Source organism: Scyliorhinus canicula, chromosome 1 (assembly GCF_902713615.1).
Source record: "Scyliorhinus canicula chromosome 1, sScyCan1.1, whole genome shotgun sequence".
Lineage (NCBI taxonomy): Eukaryota > Metazoa > Chordata > Chondrichthyes > Carcharhiniformes > Scyliorhinidae > Scyliorhinus > Scyliorhinus canicula.
In genome coordinates, this window is record NC_052146.1 from 9958833 (window position 1) to 9976529 (window position 17697).

General features: G+C 46.6%; 1 protein-coding gene across 2 annotated transcripts in view; it reads right to left on the bottom strand.

The window, feature by feature from the left end:
- The window catches only part of si:dkey-112e17.1, an 82851-nt gene extending 79594 nt beyond the window's left edge, over nucleotides 1-3257 (bottom strand). Inside the window, exon 1 of one of the 2 annotated variants that reach the window (XM_038806998.1) lies at nucleotides 2810-3257. In XM_038806998.1, coding sequence (XP_038662926.1) covers nucleotides 2810-2899 — 90 coding nt within the window. In that variant the 5' untranslated portion in view covers nucleotides 2900-3257. The remainder of the gene's footprint in view (nucleotides 1-2809) is intronic. The other variant, XM_038806908.1, reaches the window with a different exon arrangement.
- Between the last annotated feature and the right edge of the window lie 14440 nt (nucleotides 3258-17697).

A 17697-nucleotide genomic window follows, 5' to 3' on the forward strand; every position in this document is an offset into this window, starting at 1 on the left:
GGGGGGGGTTAGAGTTATTCGCCATAGGATTCCTAGCCTTTGACTTGCCCTGGTAGCCACCAGTAGCATCAATGGGGCTAGTCCAGTATCAATGGGGCTAGTCCAGTAAAGTTTCTGATCAATCTAGATCAATCTGAGGGATTCAGCTATTGTAAGGTCATTGAATGTCATGGGGTGATGGTTCGATCTTCTCTTGCAGGAGATGGTCATTCGCGCCACACAAGTGCCAGGCAATGTAACTTGCCACTTGCCAGTCTAAGCCTGGATATTGTCCAGGTCTTGCTGCATTTGGATTGGATTGGATGTGTTTATTGTCACGTGTACCGAGGTATAGCGAAAAGTATTTTTCTGCGAGCAGCTCAAACAGATCATTTAGTACATGAAAATAAAATAAAAAGAAAATACATAATAGGGCAACACAAGGTATACAATGTCAATACATAGACACCGGCATCAGGTGAAGCATACAGGGGTGTAGTGTTAATCAGGTCAGTCCATAAGAGGGCTGTTTAGGAGTCTGGTAAATGTGGGGGAAGAAGCTGTTTTTGAGTCTGTTCGTGCGTATTCTCAGACTTCTGTATCTCCTGCCCGATGGAGGAAGTTGGAAGAGTGAGTAAGCCGGGTGAGAGGAGTCTTTGATTATGCTGCCCGCTTTCCCCAGGCAGCAGGAGGTGTAGATAGAATCAATGGATGGGAGGCAAGTTCATGTGATGGACTGGGCGGTGTTAACGACTCTCTGAAGTCATTTGGACATTGGCTGCTTCACTATGCGAGGAGTCACGAATGGTGCCGAACATCCCCACTTCTGACCTTATGATGGAAGGGAGGTCATTGATGAAGCAGCTGAAGATGGTTGGGCCTAGGACACTACCCTGAGGAACTCCTGCAGTGATGTCCTGGAGCGGAGTCGATTGACCTCCAGCCATCTTCCTTTGTGCCAGGTAATAATAATAATCATCTTTATTGTCACAAGTTAGCTTACATTAACACTGCAATGAAGTTACTGGGAAAATCCCCTAGTTGCCACATTCTGGCGCCTGTTCGGGTACATGGAGGGAGAATTCAGAATGTCCAAATTACCCAACAGCACATCTTTCGGGATTTGAGAGAGGAAACTGGAGCACCTGGAAGAAACCCACGCAGACACAGGGAGAACGCGCAGACTGTGACCCAAGCCGGGAATCGAACCTGGAACCCTGGTGCTGTGAAGCAACAGTGCTAACCATTGTGCTACCATGCCGCTAATACATAGGGAACCGTGTTCAGCAAAGGGAAGATGTTCAAGCCTGTTGCCTTGTTGGAATTACCTGGGAGGAGTCAAAGGTTCCCAGTTGCTTTTACCATGCAATGCCTCAGCCAATCAGAGTTGACTTGCTAACCAATCGGTATCCTTTTCTGCTGCAGTATAAAAATTTGTGATGGTTTAAAATTTGGCATTCTTGCATTTGTCCTAATGAGTGAGAGAGAAAAAGCTTTGGCAACACGTGTCGCTTTTCAGTGATACGTAAACCGCAATACTGGCTTAGGTCTTACTAACTGGGGGTGGGAAGAGTTCCCATTCACCCGCGGGTCACCCCAGCTGGTGCATTTTCCTGCTCACATTTTCACGTGTTCCCCACGCAGAGAGATTTAACACGGCGGAAAGAACAGCTGCTGGCTGGGAGCGCAGGAAGGAGAGAAAATGCACACAATTCTCAGATCCCAAGGACATCAAACCAGAAACTTAATATTACTGAAACAAAATGTGGCGATGCCGGCGTTGGACTGGGGTGAGCACAGCAAGGAGTCTTACAGCACCAGGTTAAAGTCCAACATGTTTGTTTCAAACACTAGCTTTCGGAGCACTGCTCCTTCCTCACTCACGTGAGGAAGGAGCAGTGCTCCGAAAGCTAGTGTTTGAAACAAACATGTTGGACTTTAACCTGGTGTTGTAAGACTTCTTACTGAAACAAAAGGCAACGTGTATCACAGCCTCTTCAGGCAGCAAATTGAAGAGGAGGCGATTTTAAAAAGGAACGAGCAAAACAAGCATTAAAATTGGGTCATTCCATATGCTGTTCACCCTCCTATTAGTGTTTTGACACAGGGTTTTATTTTTTTTTTTAAATCTCCCTTTCATTAATAAAGTAGGTCTGGCAAATGTACACATCTTGTGGAAATCAGCTCCCCTCCTACCCAGATCCATTAAAGCCTCACTCACGCGCATTTATTGTCCCAATTAAACACTCACTCTTACTGGAGTCGGTCAATTTACACATGTTGTGCATGGACCAATATATGGTAATAATTAAAACCTTCCTCAACGAGTCCCTGGATATTAGGGACAGCTTCTAAAAATAGCCTGGGGAGAAAATGAAAGTTACTCCAAGTTTGTTTTATAAAGACGAAAGGCTCATTCTGAGCTCGGATTTGATACAGATTTAAATTATAAGTTAAACCGAGTGACCGGCTCAATAATAAACACACCTACTCGCTCTTATTAAAAATCGGCGTCTCTTCACAGAGCTGAATATATATTTCTCCAGCAGCAAATTGTTTGATTTCCAGACTTTGTTTGAATGGGAGACAGATTTTAACTACCTTCATTTTTTTCCCCTGTAACAGTTTAAACTCCCTCCCCAATGCTTATGGAAGTTTGCAAGTGGTTTGTTTAGGGAAGAGGTCAATGCAGTAAAAAGTACTAATCTGGTTATGATACATTATTCTGCTTTGCAGGGTGTACAAAGTGGAGTATGTGCATTTGTTTCTTACTGACATGAAATGACTAATCGGTACATTGCGCAAAAGTTGCTGCTTTTATTCCACCTACCCTGCGGGACGTGGTCTCCACACTCCAGATGCTACAAGTTGTCACCAGAGTCACGATCCGCAACAACTTCCCAGCCCAGCTCCTCACCATGGTGGGTACTCTCAGCCCAGCTTCCTTGTTTCATTCACCTGTATTCACAGAGGGAGCTGGGCTCAGGCGCGCCGCCCCACGCGCGCACACGTCTTCAAACGGCAACAGCGATCTGCTCCACATCTGCACAAACAACCAAGTGGAGGGACCGCCTTTTCCAGGGCCTCTTTAGGTTGCAGCTGATCCGCAGGCGCCGTCCCTGGTTCTCCAGGCACAGCCTCCCCAGTTATTACCAATGACTGTTCTTGTCGCTGATTGAAAATGTAACATTTCTCTGCGTTCCATGTTGCAAACGTGCAGCTTGAGTTTTCAATGTCACATTGTGCCCAGTGGCCTGACCTTGGTATCACTGTGTTTGTTATATTGTCTGGGGAGGGAGGGGAGAGGATGTGGATATGATATTGGGTGTGACTCGCAAACTATTAACAACAAATCACAGCATTCTGACTTGGAAAGATATCGCCTGCTGTGGCTGGGTCAAAATTCGAGAATTCCCTCCCTTAATAGCACAGTGGGTGTACTGGGATGATATGCATAAAGCAATTAGGTACACAATGTTATGTACAACCTCCAGCCACTACGGGGCAGTGTAAACCTACCACGTGACCCTGTAGCTGGGGAGTTGGGAGTAGGTTCTGCTGGAGGATAGACATATTTTGCAGTAGCTCTACAATAGTTCATTAGTGTTCGTAGTTTATTATCTTATTTAAACTAGTTATCTTTATCGCACAGTTGTTTCAAAATAAATTATTTAAACAAGATATTCTGTAGTTCATCATTCACTTTGACCACTCTACAGAACATGACCAGTACCTACGCTGCATAGACTGCAGTGGGTTCAAGAAGGCAGCTCATCACCACCTTCTCAAGGGCAATTAGAGACGGGCATTAAATACTGGCCGAGCCAGTGACCATAATCCCATGAGCAAAGGAAATACAATTATATTAATAACCTAAATTTTGGTAAATTGTCCCAGGGAAGCTCACAGCAGCTTAATCAGAAAAAAAACCATAAGTATAGTTTAAACTTGGAATTAAACTGTTGATGCATCAAATCCATCCAGATTAGCCCATAACTGTAGCTTCTGAGACAACCACACATTGTTATTAAATGCTCCAAATTCATTGAGGTATTAATAGCAAAATGTTAAAGATTAGTGAAGGATAGAGTGGGGCCCATAAAGAAAATGAAATGAAATGAAAATCACTTATTGTCACGAGTAGGCTTCAAATGAAGTTACTGTGAAAAGCCCCTAGTCGCCACATTCCGGCGCCTGTTCGGGGAGGCTGGTACAGGAATCGAACCGTGCTGCTGGCCTGCATGGTCTGCTTTCAAAGCCAGCAATTTAGCCCAGTGTGCTAAACAGCCCCTGACAGGAACAAGCGGGGTAAACTGCGCACTGGGAGGCAGTGGTACTAAATGAGTACTTTACATCTGTCTTTACCACATTAGAAGATGGTGACAATGGCCCAGTTGAAAATGTGGATGCTGGGCAGTACAGTGGCGCAGTAGTTAGCACTGCTGCCTCACGGCACCGAGGACCCGGGTTTGATCCCGGCCCCGAGTCACTGTCTGTGTGGAGCTTGCACATTCTCCCTGTGTCTGTGTGGGCCTCACCCCCACAACCCAAAAAGATGTACAGAGTAGGTGGATTGGCCACACTAAATTGGCACTTAATTGGAAAGAAATGGATTGGGCACTCTAAATTTTTTTTTTTTTTAAATAAAAAGTGGGGTTATTGAGCAACTGAGCAGTATAGTGATAGACAAAGAAAACGTGCTAAAAATGCTGGCAGCACTCCAGGTAGAGAAGTCACCAGGCCCGGTTGGGATGCATCCTGGATTGCTGAGAGAGATAAGGGAGCATTTTGCGGAGCCGTTGACAGACAGGATTAATTCCAGGGGACTGGAGGATTGCAAATTTGACTCCGTGGTTGAAGAAAGGGGCAAAGAATAACCGAAGAAACTACAGACCTATCAGCTTGGCATCAATAGTGGGAAAACTGAGGGCAGTATGATGGCACAGTGGTTAGCACTGCTGCCTCACAGCACCGAGGTCCCAGGTTTGATCCCGGACCTGGGAGTGTGGAGTTTGCAAATTCTCCATGTGTCTGCATGGGTTTCGCCCCCAACCCTAATATGTGCAGGGTAGATAGATTGGCCACACTAAATTGCCCCATTATTGAAAAAATGAATTGGGTACTTCAAATTTATATAAATAAATAATATAACAAATAGTGGGAAAACTGATGGCGGCCATAATACGGGATGAGATAAATATATACTTAGAGAAAAATAAGTTAATACGAGACTGTGAAATGAAAAAATGAAATGAAATGTCAACATGGCATTGTCAAGGGCAGGTCATGTCTTTTTTTAAAAATCTTTTTATTGGCATTTTCCAATAGTTTAATTGAGTTTTTTGACGAGGTGACACAGGCAGTGGGGGAAGGTAGTGCCATGGTTATTGTATATTTGGACTTTCAGAAAGCATTTGATACAGTGCCACGTGGCACATTGGTTAGCAAATTAGAAATGTTTGGGATTGATGGGTCCTTGGCCGCTTGGATTAGAAGTTGGCTAAGAGATAGGAAACAGAGGGTAGGTATAGATGGGCATGTCTCAGAATGGAGACGTGTTGAAAGTGGTGTTCCCTAGGGCTCAGTGTTGGGACCCTTGCTTTTTCTGATTTCTACAAATCATTTAGAAGTGGGTGGTGAGGGCAAAATCTCTAAATTTGATGACACTAAGCTTGGGAGGATAGTGAATTGTGAGGATGATGCTGAGCGACTTCAGAGGAACATTGACAAGTTGGCCAAATGGGCAGACACCTGGCAGATGAACTTACATGGAGGAAATGCATTTTGGTAGAAGAAACATGGGGAAACAATATAGGCTCAATGGTACAACTTTGAGGGTAGTACAAGAGCAGAGGGGTTCAAGTGCATAATTCTCTGAAGGTGGCCAGACAAGTTGAAACTGTTGTTAAGACCTACAGCATCCTTGGGTTTATAAATAGAGTAAGAAGTCTTACCAGGTTACCAACACCAGGTTAAAGTCCAACAGGTGTGTTTCAAACACTAGCTTTCGGAGCACTGCTCCTTCCTCAGGTGAATGAAGAGGTATGTTCCAGAAACATATATAGATAGACAAAGTCAAAGATGCCAGACAATGCTTTGAATGTGAGCATTTGCAGATAATTAAGTCTTTACAGATCCAGAGAGAGGTGTAACCCCAGGTTAAAGAGGTGTACAATTCACACATTTGAAACAAACCTGTTGGACTTTAACCTGGTGTTGTAAGACTTCTTACTGCGCTCACCCCAGTCCAACGCCGGCATCTCCACATCATTTATAAATAGAGGCACAGAGTATAAAAGCAAGGAAGTGATGCTACACTTCTACAAATCATTGGTCAGACCACATTTGGAACATTGTGTTCAGTTCTGGGCATCGTATTTGAAGAAGGATGTTATAGCCCTGGAGAGAGTGCAGAGGAGATTTACTGGAATGATACCAGGAATGAGGAATTTTAGATACAAGGAAAGATTGGAGAAATTGGGCTTGTTCACCTTGGAGCAGAGAAGAGGTGACCTTACTGAGGTGTTCAAAATCCTGAACAATTTTGACAGGGGAAAGGAGGATATTCTGTTTCTACTAGTTGGTATGTCAGTGACTAGGGGGGTCACAATTTCAAGATGGTCAGCAAGAGCTAGGAGTGAGATGAGGAGAAAAGTCTTTACTCAGCGTTGTTGGGGTTTGGAATGCGCTGCCTGGGAGAGTGGTGGAGGTGGATTCCATAGGAGGTTTCAAAAGAGAGCTGGATAGGGCAGCACGGTGGCCTAGTGGTTAGCACAACCGCCTCACGGCGCTGAGGTCCCAGGTTCGATCCTGGCTCTGGGTCACTGTCCGTGTGGAGTTTGCACATTCTCCCCGTGTCTGCGTGGGTTTCGCCCCCACAACCCAAAAAATGTGCAGAGTAGGTGGATTGGCCACGCTAAAGTGCCCCTTAATTGGAAAAAATAATTGGGTAATCTAAATTTTAAAAAAAAAGAGAGCTGGATATATATTTGAAAGTGATGAATTTAGAGGGACACCGAGATAGGGCTGGGGAATGGGATTAGCTAGATAGCTCTTTTGGGAGCCGGTGCAGAAACGATGGGCCGAATGGCCTCCTACTGAGCTGTAATTAACAAACTAACAAACAAAATTATAGTTCACCTCAGTGACCTGGGGTTTTGAGGACCAAATCAGCAAGAATTTCTATCTGCTTTTCAGGAACTCAGTTCGAAGTCTGGATCTGTTGGTTTGATATAAGGACGGGAGAGCCCTTGCTTGTGATGACCCCACAGTTGAATGGTCAGCTCACACAGAAAGCAATCAACAGCCACCATTCAGAGCATGGGCAGCATGGTAGCACAATGGTTAGCACTGTCGCTTCAGAGTTCCAGGGTCCCAGCTTCCCGGCTTGGATCACTGTGCGGAGTCTGCACTCTCTCCCCGTGTGTGCGTGGGTTTCCTCCGGGTGCTCCAGTTTCCTCCCACAGTCCAAAGATATGCAGGTTAGGTGGATTTGCCATGTTAAATTGCCCTTAGTGTCCAAAATAAAGGGTAGGTGGGGTTACTGAGTTACAGGGATAGGGTGCAGGTATGGGCTTAAGTGGGGTGCTCTTTCCAAGGGCCAGTGCAGACTTGATGGGCCGAATGGCATCCTGCTGCACTGTAAATTCTATGATTTTGAACACTGCAGCTCTGTTCTAATTTGTGACATCTTTTCCTTCAGTATCCAACTCTACGGTAACAGGTCACACTGCCATAATGATAGGTAATAAGCTGAAACATGAACTGTGCTTCTCTCTCCACTGCTGCTCCACAGCTGCCCAGCATTTTCCAGCATCTTCTCTTTCTGCTGCTGTACCAGACACATATACTCTCAATTCTTCTGCCTAAAACATGGTCCCTTCTGACTTCTATAAAGATCTGTTTTAACATCGGGCACAAAGAGATTGGCTGGTCCATTCAGTCTGCCCCATGCTCAGAAAGGCTGTATCAACAGAACTAGACACTTCCTACCCCCATCTGCAATCTCTGACCCCTCACCCCCAACCTGCCTCCTCCTCCCCCCCCCCCCCACCCCCCCACCCCCCCACCCCCACACCCCAATTACCATGTCGTCTCACGGAAAGGCAAAAACACTGGGGCTCGTTTAGCACAGTGGGCTAAACAGCTGGCTTGTGATGCAGAACAAGGCCTGCAGCGCGGGTTCAATTCCCGTACCAGCCTCCCCGAACAGGCGCCGGAATGTGGCCATAGAATTTAGACCATAGAATTTACAGTGCAGAAGGAGGCCATTCGGCCCATCAAGTCTGCACCGGCTCTTGCAAAGAGCACCCTACCCAAACCCACACCTCCACCAGTAACCCCTCCCAACACTAAGGGCAATTTTGGACACTAAGGGCAATTTAGCACGGCCAATCCACCTAACCTGCACATCTGTGGACCGTGGGAGGAAACCGGAGCACCCGGAGGAAACCCACGCACACACGGGGAGGATGTGCAGACTCCGCACAGACAGTGACCCAGCCGGGAATCGAACCTGGAACCCTGGAGCTGTGAAGCAATTGTGCTGTCCACAATGCTACCATGCTTCCCACTAGTGGCGACTTGGGGCTTTTTACAGTAACTTCATTGAAGTCTACTTGTGAATATAGCGATTATTATTATTACATATCCAACCGATTAGTCCTGACCATTGCTTTTAAAAAAAAATCATGTGTGATATGTGGACATCACTGACAAGACCACTTAGTTGCCCGTTCCTAATTGCCCTTGAAAAGGTCACTCTCTTGAATCGCTGCAGTCCATGTGGTGTAGGTACAGCCACAGTGCTGTTAGGGAGGGAGGTCCAGGATTTTAACTCAGCGACATTGAAGGAACAGCTCTATAATTCCAAGGCAGGATGGTATGTGGCTTGGTGGGGAACGTGGAGGTGGTGGTGGGGAACATTGAGGTGGTGGTGGGGAACGTCGAGGTGGTGGTGGGGAACGTCGAGGTGGTGGTGCTGCCCTTGCCCTTTGAGGTGGACCTCACCATGATCCAGCACACAGTAATTCGCTTAGATCCCATCATTATCCAGGGGGGTAAGATTATTTTATCCAAAGGAACCAGGGTCAGGAGGAGGATTGTGTCGTGTTTAGATACTTAAAGTAAAGTCATCACAGGCCAGGTGGCCATAGGCTGCGTTCCCCTGTGAGGGGGAGAGCTGACTATTGGTGACTTAACCTGAAGTTCACCACGCCTCCAGGTTGGGAAATTCATGAATAACCTCAGACGGTACGGGAATTGAACCTGTGCTGCTGATCTCGCTCAGCATCACAAGCCAGCTGTCCTGCAGTTCCACAGGCCCTGAGTACCTTCTGAGAGTTAGTCACTTTTCATCACTGCAATTCGATATAATTAATAACATCGATAATATGTACACACACGACTGCATGGCAAAACTTGGTTCCAACTCCATCTACAAGTTTGCTGACGATACGACCATAGTGGGCCGGATCTCGAACAACGACGAGTCTGAATACAGGAGGGAGATAGATAACTTAGTGGAGTGGTGCAACGACAACAATCTCTCCCTTAATGCCAGCAAAACTAAAGAGTTGGTCATCGACTTCAGGAAGCATAGTACTGTACACACCCCTGTCAGCATCAACGGAGCCGAGGTAGAGATGGTGAGCAGTTTCAAATTCCTAGGGGTGCACATCACCAAAAATCTATCCTGGTCCACTCACGTCGACGCTATCACCAAGAAAGCACAACAGCGCCTTTACTTTCTCAGGAAACTAAGGAAATTTGGCATGTCCACATTAACCCTTACCAACTTTTACAGATGCACTATAGAGAGCATCCTCTCGGGCTGCGTCACAGCCTGGTATGGCAACTGCTCGGTCCAGGACCGCAAGGAACTTCAGAGAGTCGTGAATACCGCCCAGTCCATCACACGAACCTGCCTCCCATCCATTGATTCCATCTACACCTCCCGCTGCCGGGGGAAAGCAGGCAGCATAATCAAGGATCCCTCCCACCCGGCTTACTCACTTTTCCAACTTCTTCCATCGGGCAGGAGATTCAGAAGTCTGAGAACACGGACGAACAGACTCAAAAACAGCTTCTTCCCCACTGTCACCAGACTCCTAAATGACCCTTTTATGGACTGTCCTCATTAACACTACACCCTGTCTGCTTCATCCGATGCCAATGCTTATGTAGTTACATTGTATATCTTGTGTTGCCCTATTATGTATTCTCATGTATTTTCTTGAATTCTGTTCAATTCCCTTTTCTTCCCATGTACTGAATGATCTGTTGAGCTGCTTGCAGAAAAATACTTTTCACTGTACCTCGGTACACGTGACAATAAACAAAAAAAAAACAAAAAAAAAAAAAAATTACCAGTTGGAAATCCATTGTTATTTTTTTTATTCGGAAAGTATTTTCCTTTCAAATGTCACTTGCTTCCAGGGTTTCATTCTGAAACAAGCTACTAAGAGGCACTGGCAGGTTGTCATGTTATTGTATTTTATTCGAGTCTAAGACAGAGATAGATTGGTTCTTGATTAATAAGGGGATCAGGGGTTATGGGGAGAAGGCAGGAGAATGGGGATGAGGAAATATCAGCCATGATTGAATGGCGGAGCAGACTCATAGAACATACAGTGTAGAAGGAGGCCATTCGGTCCATCAAGTCTGCACCGACCCACTTAAGCCCTCACTTCCACCCTATTCCCGTAACCCAATAACCCCATCTAACCTTTTTGGTCACTAAGGGACAATTTATCATGGCCAATCCACCTAACCTGCACATCTTTGGACTGTGGGAGGAAACCGGAGCACCCGGAGGAAACCCACGCACATATGGGGAGAACATGCAGACTCCGCACAGACAGTGACCCAAGCCGGGAATCAAACCTGGGACCCTGACGCTGTGCAGTCACAGTGCTAATCACTTGTGCTACCGTGCTGCCCACTCGATGGACCGAGTGGCCTAATTCTGCTCATTTGTTTAATGGTCTTATCACTGGTGATAGCACCTCTTTCCCAAGGGCAATTAGGAAGGGGCAATATTTGTTGCCATTGCAGCACACCCACAACCTGTAAATAAAGAAATAATTTAGATAAAGGGCCCTGTGCTCACTTACTTACATCAGCTTACAGTCTGGCAATTTTTTGATTTTCAAATTGTTTTTGAGTCTTTCCGTGGCTTTGTCCCTCCCGTAATCCTGTCCAGCCCAATAACCCTCTGAATTCTCTGCGTTCCTCCAATTATAGCTATTCCATACCTCAGTTTCTTTCAGTCCACCAATGTCTTCAACTGCTTGGTTCCTAACTTATGGAGTTTCCTCCTTAAATCTCTCGGACACTCGACCTCTCTCCTCCTCTAAGACACTCCTTGAAAATGACCTCTCAGCTGCTCCAATACTTCCATTGATACTATTCCGGAGATGTGTCTTGGGCTGTCCTGTGTGTTAAGCTGCCATATAGATACAAATTATTATTGTTGCAAGTTGTATCTCATCTAATTTTCCTTCACTTTGTAAAACATTTTTTTCTGATTTTTTTCCAATTAAGGGGCAATTTAGCATGGCCAATCCACCTATCCTGCACATCTTTGGGTTGTGGTTGCGAAACCCACGCAGACACGGGGAGAATGTGCAAACTCCACACGGACAGTGACCCAGGGCCGGGATCGAACCCGGGCTCTCGGTGCCATGAGGCAGCAGTGCTAATCACTGCGCCACCGTGCTGCCCCAAATTCTCCTTCACGTGCTTCTCTCAGGTTCAATCCATGCAATTGTAACACCTGGAGAGCCTGTCTCAAAATCTGCCTGTTCTGAGTCAGGAAGTCGTGGTTTCAAGTTCCAACCCAGAAACGTGAGCACATAATCCAGGATGAGATCTCAGTGCAAAGCTGAGGGAGTGCTGCACTGTTGGATGTGCTGCCTTTACAGGTGAGACATTAAGGGTCCTGTCAGCCAACTCGGGCAGATGTAGGAGATCCCACGATGCTATTTTGAAGGAGCGCAGAGGAGTTCTTACATTATTAATAATAATAATAATAAACTTTATTATTGTCACAAGTAGGCTTACATTAACACTGCAATGAAGTTAATGTGAAAATCCCCTAGTCGCCACATTCCGGCGCCTGTTCGGGTACACAGAGGGAGAATTCAGAATGTCCAATTCACCTAACAAGCACGTCTTTCGGAATTTGTGGTAGGAAATCGGAGCGCCCGGAGGAAACCCACGCAGAAACGGGGAGAAAGTGCAGAATCCGAACAGAGGGTGACACAATCTGGGAATCGAAACTGGGACCATGGCACTGTGAAGCAACAGTGCTAACCACTGTGCTACTGTGCCGCCATTGGTGTCGTGGCTGATTTTCATTCCTCAGCCAACTCCACAAAGACATTATCACATTGCTGTTTTTGGGAGCTTCCATTACAGGCGAGGCTACATTTAAAAAAAAGATATTTAATTAATTGTAAGGTGCTTTGGGACTTCCAGAGGTTGTGGAATAAGCTAAATAGAAATTCCTATCCTTTCCTTTTTAACACTCTGGTTTCTCTCCTCCTCTCTCGAATGTGCAGATTCGTGCTGAGCTAGTGTTCTATGTCTGCAGGCTGTGAATCGACATCTCATTCAAGCGACTGTTCTTTATGTGTGAGTCAAATATTTTGACAGACATTGGGCACTGAGGGAATTAAAGGATTTGGGGATCGGGCAGGACATTGGAGTTGAGGTAGGTCAGCCATGATCTTATCGAATGCTGGAGCAGGCTCGAGGTCTGAATAACCAACTCCTGCTCCTATTTCTGATGTTCTGATTCCCTTCCCAGTCCTCTGCTTAGATTGGGGGATCTGCCAGCAGTTCTGATGGAGGAATCATTGCCCTCTGCTGGAGGAAAGGCAGACAAGCAATAAAGTTGAGTTTTCGACTGACTCATGCTTCCTTGTGAAGAAACAATCCCGCAGAATTCAGGACACAGAGTGAGCTTTCATACATAGAACGTTCAAATAAATATCCCAATGTTACTCATGCTGTGTATGAGGTCTTTTACACAAGTGGAAACCTGGCACAATGGTTAGCACTGTTGATTCACAGAGCCAGGGTCCCAGGTTCGATTCCCGGCTTGGGTCACTGTCTGTGCGGAGTATGTACATTCTCCCCATGTCGGCATGGGTTCCCTCCGGGTGCTCCGGTTTCCTCCCACAATCCAAAGATGTGCACGTTAGGTGGATTGGCCATGATCAATTGCCCTTAGTGTCCAAAAAGGTTAGGTGGGGATTACTGGATTTACGGTGATAGGGTGGAGGTGTGGGCTTAAGTATGGTGCTCTTTCCAACGGCCGGTGCAGACTCGATGGGCCAAATGGCCTCCTTCTGCATTGTAAATTCTATGAAAACCTAGATGAGAGATGCAAGCACAGGATAAATGAGAAAATGTCATGGAGACATATTAAATGGGTTGAAAAGAGACATTTCAAAGCCATTGAAATCAAAGTTCTATAATTTCAGAAATAAATTTCAGTGGGATGAATTAATAGGTCAAGCTCTTCAACTATTTTTTCCCAAAATAGTGTGAACTACAGGAGCACTGCTCATAAACTCAGATATTGTTCTTTATGTGTGTGTCTGTGCATGTTGGCTGGTGTGGATGATGAGACTGTGCGAGGTTGCGTGTTCTTGTGGGTTTGGGATGATACGTGTGTTGTATTTGCTGGCGTATTGATGTGTGTGTCAGTGGGTGTGAGTGCGTAGGTGTGGGTGAGAGTGTGTGAATGTGAGGGTGAGATGTGTGTATGAGGGGGTGTTGATGTGGATGAGAGTGTGTGTGAGTGCGTGGGTGTGGGTGAGAGTGTGTGAATGTGAGGGTGAGATGTGTGTATGAGGGGGTGTTGATGTGGATGAGAGTGTGTGTAAGTGCACATGGGTCTGGGTGCGCATGTGTGTGTGAGTGTGTGAGGATTTGGGTGTGCGTATTTTTCTCCCTAATTTATTCTAGGTTGTGTTTATTTGTGTTGCAACACAAGGGGCTGCACTTCTCGTACATGCTCAGTGCAGTCTCAGTGTGCGTCAGAGTGACAGCTGGCAGATTTGAAAGTTTCAAGTTGGCTTGACACAGACTAATAATAAAGTTCAAGTGGAGTAGCACTGCAGCCTCACGGCGCCGAGGTCCCAGGTTCGATCCCGGCTCAGGGTCACTGTCCGTGTGGAGTTTGCACATTCTCCCCGTGTTTGCGTGGGTTTCACCCCCACAACCCAAAAATGTGCAGGGTAGGTGGATTGAACACGCTAAATTGCCCCTTAATCGGAAAAAATAAATTGGGTACTCTAAATTTTAAAAAACAATAAAATTGAAGTTACCCAATTTGAGGTTTGTGCAGTCCAAGCTTGTCTAACATTTTCATGCGAGGGGCCACATTTCAATTCTTTCTCACTCAAGAGGCTGGCCATTGATCCCTTTACCCTATCTATGTCCCTCATAGTTTTGTAGACCTCAATCAGGTCCCCCCTAATAATAATAATAATTGCTTATTGTCACAAGTAGGCTTCAATGAAGTTACTGTGAAAAGCCCCTAGTCACCATATTCCGGCTCCTGTTCGGGGAGGCCGGTACGGGAATTGAACCCGCGCTGCTGGCCTTGTTCTACATTACAAGCCAGCTGTTTAACCCAGCGTGCAAAACCAGCCCACTGTGCTAAACCTAAGCCTTCTCTTAAGGAAAACATCCCCAGCCTAACCAGCCTCTCTTCACAGCTGCAACGTTCCAGCCCAGGCAACATCCTAGTGAATCTCTTCTGCACCTTTTTTATTATAATAATAATCACTTATTGTCACCAGTAGGCTTCAATGAAGTTACTGTGAAAAGCCCCTAGTCGCCACATTCTGACGCCTGTTTGGGGAGGCTGGTACGGGAATTGAACCCGCACTGCTGGCCTTGTTCTACATGATGTCATGTGAGAGTACCTTTAAGAAATGGATGTTTAAGCAATGTACCTTTAAGAAAATAGTGATGTCAGAGAGTGGGTGGAGCTGAGCTCAATTCTGCTTTTTGGGAATTTTCTAGTTTCAGTTTGAGACAGCAGCTTGGGTGTGACTGTGTTTTTGTGGCTGTGAGCTGCATGAAGAAAAAGCAAGGAGCTGGAGCTGAAGTCAACCAAGGTGGTATATCTCTGCCATCCAACAGAAAATATATATTAACTGTGACCTGGTGTGTTACTGTTTTTGTGAAGGTGAAGTCTTTTGGATGTGCAAAGGAACAGTTTGCAGGATTGGGTAGTGTTGTATTATTTTCGGGGTTATCTTTGAAGTAAGGGGCGTTAAGAAATCCGATGTTTATTTAAAAGGTTAATTTGAGTTCATGGAATAAACATTGTTTTGTTTTAAAAACCACCTGTCCATAATTGTAATACTACACCTGGGGAACAAGCTGTGTGCTTCAAAAGCAACAATCCATTAAAGGTGGGGGGTTGGTTGAATTCTATGATACATTTTGGGGTTCTGAATACATCTCTCCCATAACAATTACAAGCCAGCTGTTTAGCCCAGTGTGCTAAACCTCAGCCTTCTCTTTAGGAAAACATCCCCAGCCTAACCAGCCTCTCTTCACAGCTGAAACGTTCCAGCCCAGGCAACATCCTAGTGATGTTCTGCACCCTTTTTATAATAATAATAATCGCTTATTGTCACCAGTAGGCTTCAATGAAGTTAGTGTGAAAAGCCCCTAGTCACCACATTCTGGCGCCTCTTTGGGGAGGCCGGTGCAGGTATTGAACCCACGCTGCTGGTTTGTTCTGCATTACAAGCCAGCTGTTTAGCCCACTGTGGCTTTTCACAGTAACTTCATTGAAGCCTACTCGTGACAATAAGTGATTTTCATTTCATTTCATTTTTTCACTGTGCTAAACCAGCCCCTGTCTTTTAGTGCATTTTAGAGCAATCACAGCCTTGGCTAATAAAGGCAAGTATCCCATACGCACGGTAGCATTGTGGATAGCACAATTGCTTCACAGCTCCAGGATCTCAAGTTCGAATCCGGCTTGGGTCACTGCCTGTGCGGAATCTGCACATCCTCCCCGTGTGTGCGTGGGTTTCCTCCGGGTGCTCCGGTTTCCTCCCACAGTCCAAAGATGTGCAGGTTAGGTGGATTGGCCATGATAAATTGCCCTTAGTGTCCAAAATTGCCCTTAGTGTTGGGTGGGGTTCCTGGGTTGTGGGAATAGGGTGGAGGTGTTGACCTTGGGTAGGGTGCTCTTTCCAAGAGCCGGTGCAGACTCGATGGGCCGAATGGCCTCCTTCTGCACTGTAAATTCTGTTAACCACCTCATCCACCTGTCCTGCTTCCTTCACGGAACTATGGACATGAACCGCAAGGTCCCTCTGGTCCTCTGTACTTCCAAGCACCCTATCATTTGTATATTCCCTTGCTTTTTTCGTCTTCCCAAAATGCATCAGCTCACACTTTCCATGTTCTACAGTTTTGCCCATCTGATCAGCCAGTCTATATTGTCTTGTAATCTAAGTTTTTGGATGTGTAAAGGAACATCCTCCTCGCTATTTACCAGACCACAAATTTTTGTGTCATCTGTGACCTTTCTGATCATACCCCCCACATTCCCGTCTGGATCATTAATGTTTCACCAGTTGAACTACTAGGCTGAGTGGGAACTCCTTGCACAAACCCTTAACAGACTGGATTTAGCCAGTGGAGACAGCACTCATGTAGAATCTCATTGAGATAGTGATCCCATCACAGATTGGAATATGGGATGAATTGTTGCCAGCTAATTATGTTTTCCTGTATGCTAAAGTGCAACATTGAAATGATACAGTGGGAATTCCCATTCTAATGGCGGTATTACAGGAAACATACAGACATGTAAAGTGCTTACATTGCAGGTGCCAATGCAGTGTGAGACTACATAGCTATTGATCTAAACACTGGTTGCTGACCAGAATAATGGCACGAGCAGTAGTGTGTGTAGTTATGCCCCTTTCAGGCAGCGAGTCCTTGTGTTTCATCATTCCAATTTAACAGAGTGCTGGGGAAAGGTCTCAGCCAGTTTGGCAGCATCTGTCCAGAGAGAAGCACATTTACTGTTTCGACCCCATCAATCTGGTTCCAGCTGCAAGCCTGAGCACACCCTGGCCCCGCCTTCAATCATGACCACGCCCCCATAACAGACCCCGCCCTCCAATGCAGGGCCCGCCCCTTCCATTCTGGCCCCGACCCTCCCATTCTGTCCCCGCCCTCTCACTGGCCACGTCCTCCCATTCCGGCCCCGCCCTCATTCTGGCCCCGCCCTCTCATTCCGGCCCCGCCTTCTTATTCCGGCCTCGCCCTCCCCCTGGCCGCGTCCTCCCATTTCGGCCCCGCCTTCTTACCCAGGCCCCGCCCTCCCATTCTGGCCCCGCCCTCCCATTCCGGTACCGCCCTCTCACCCAGGCCCCGCCCTCCCATTCTGGCCCCGCCCTTCCATTCCAGCCCCGCCCTCTCACTTGCCACGTCCTCAAATTCCGGCCTCTACCATTAAGGCCCCGCCCTCTAACCCAGGCCCGTTCTACATTCTGGCCCCGCCCTCACTCCGGCGCCGCCCTCTCGCTGTGTGAGACTACATTCTGGCCCCTCCTATTCCGGCCCCGCCCACTAACCCAGGTTCGTTCTCCATTCTGACGTCGCCCTCCCATTCCGGCCCCGCCCACTGCGGGGCGGGGCGCCCTCACTGACCCGCCCCGCCCTCGC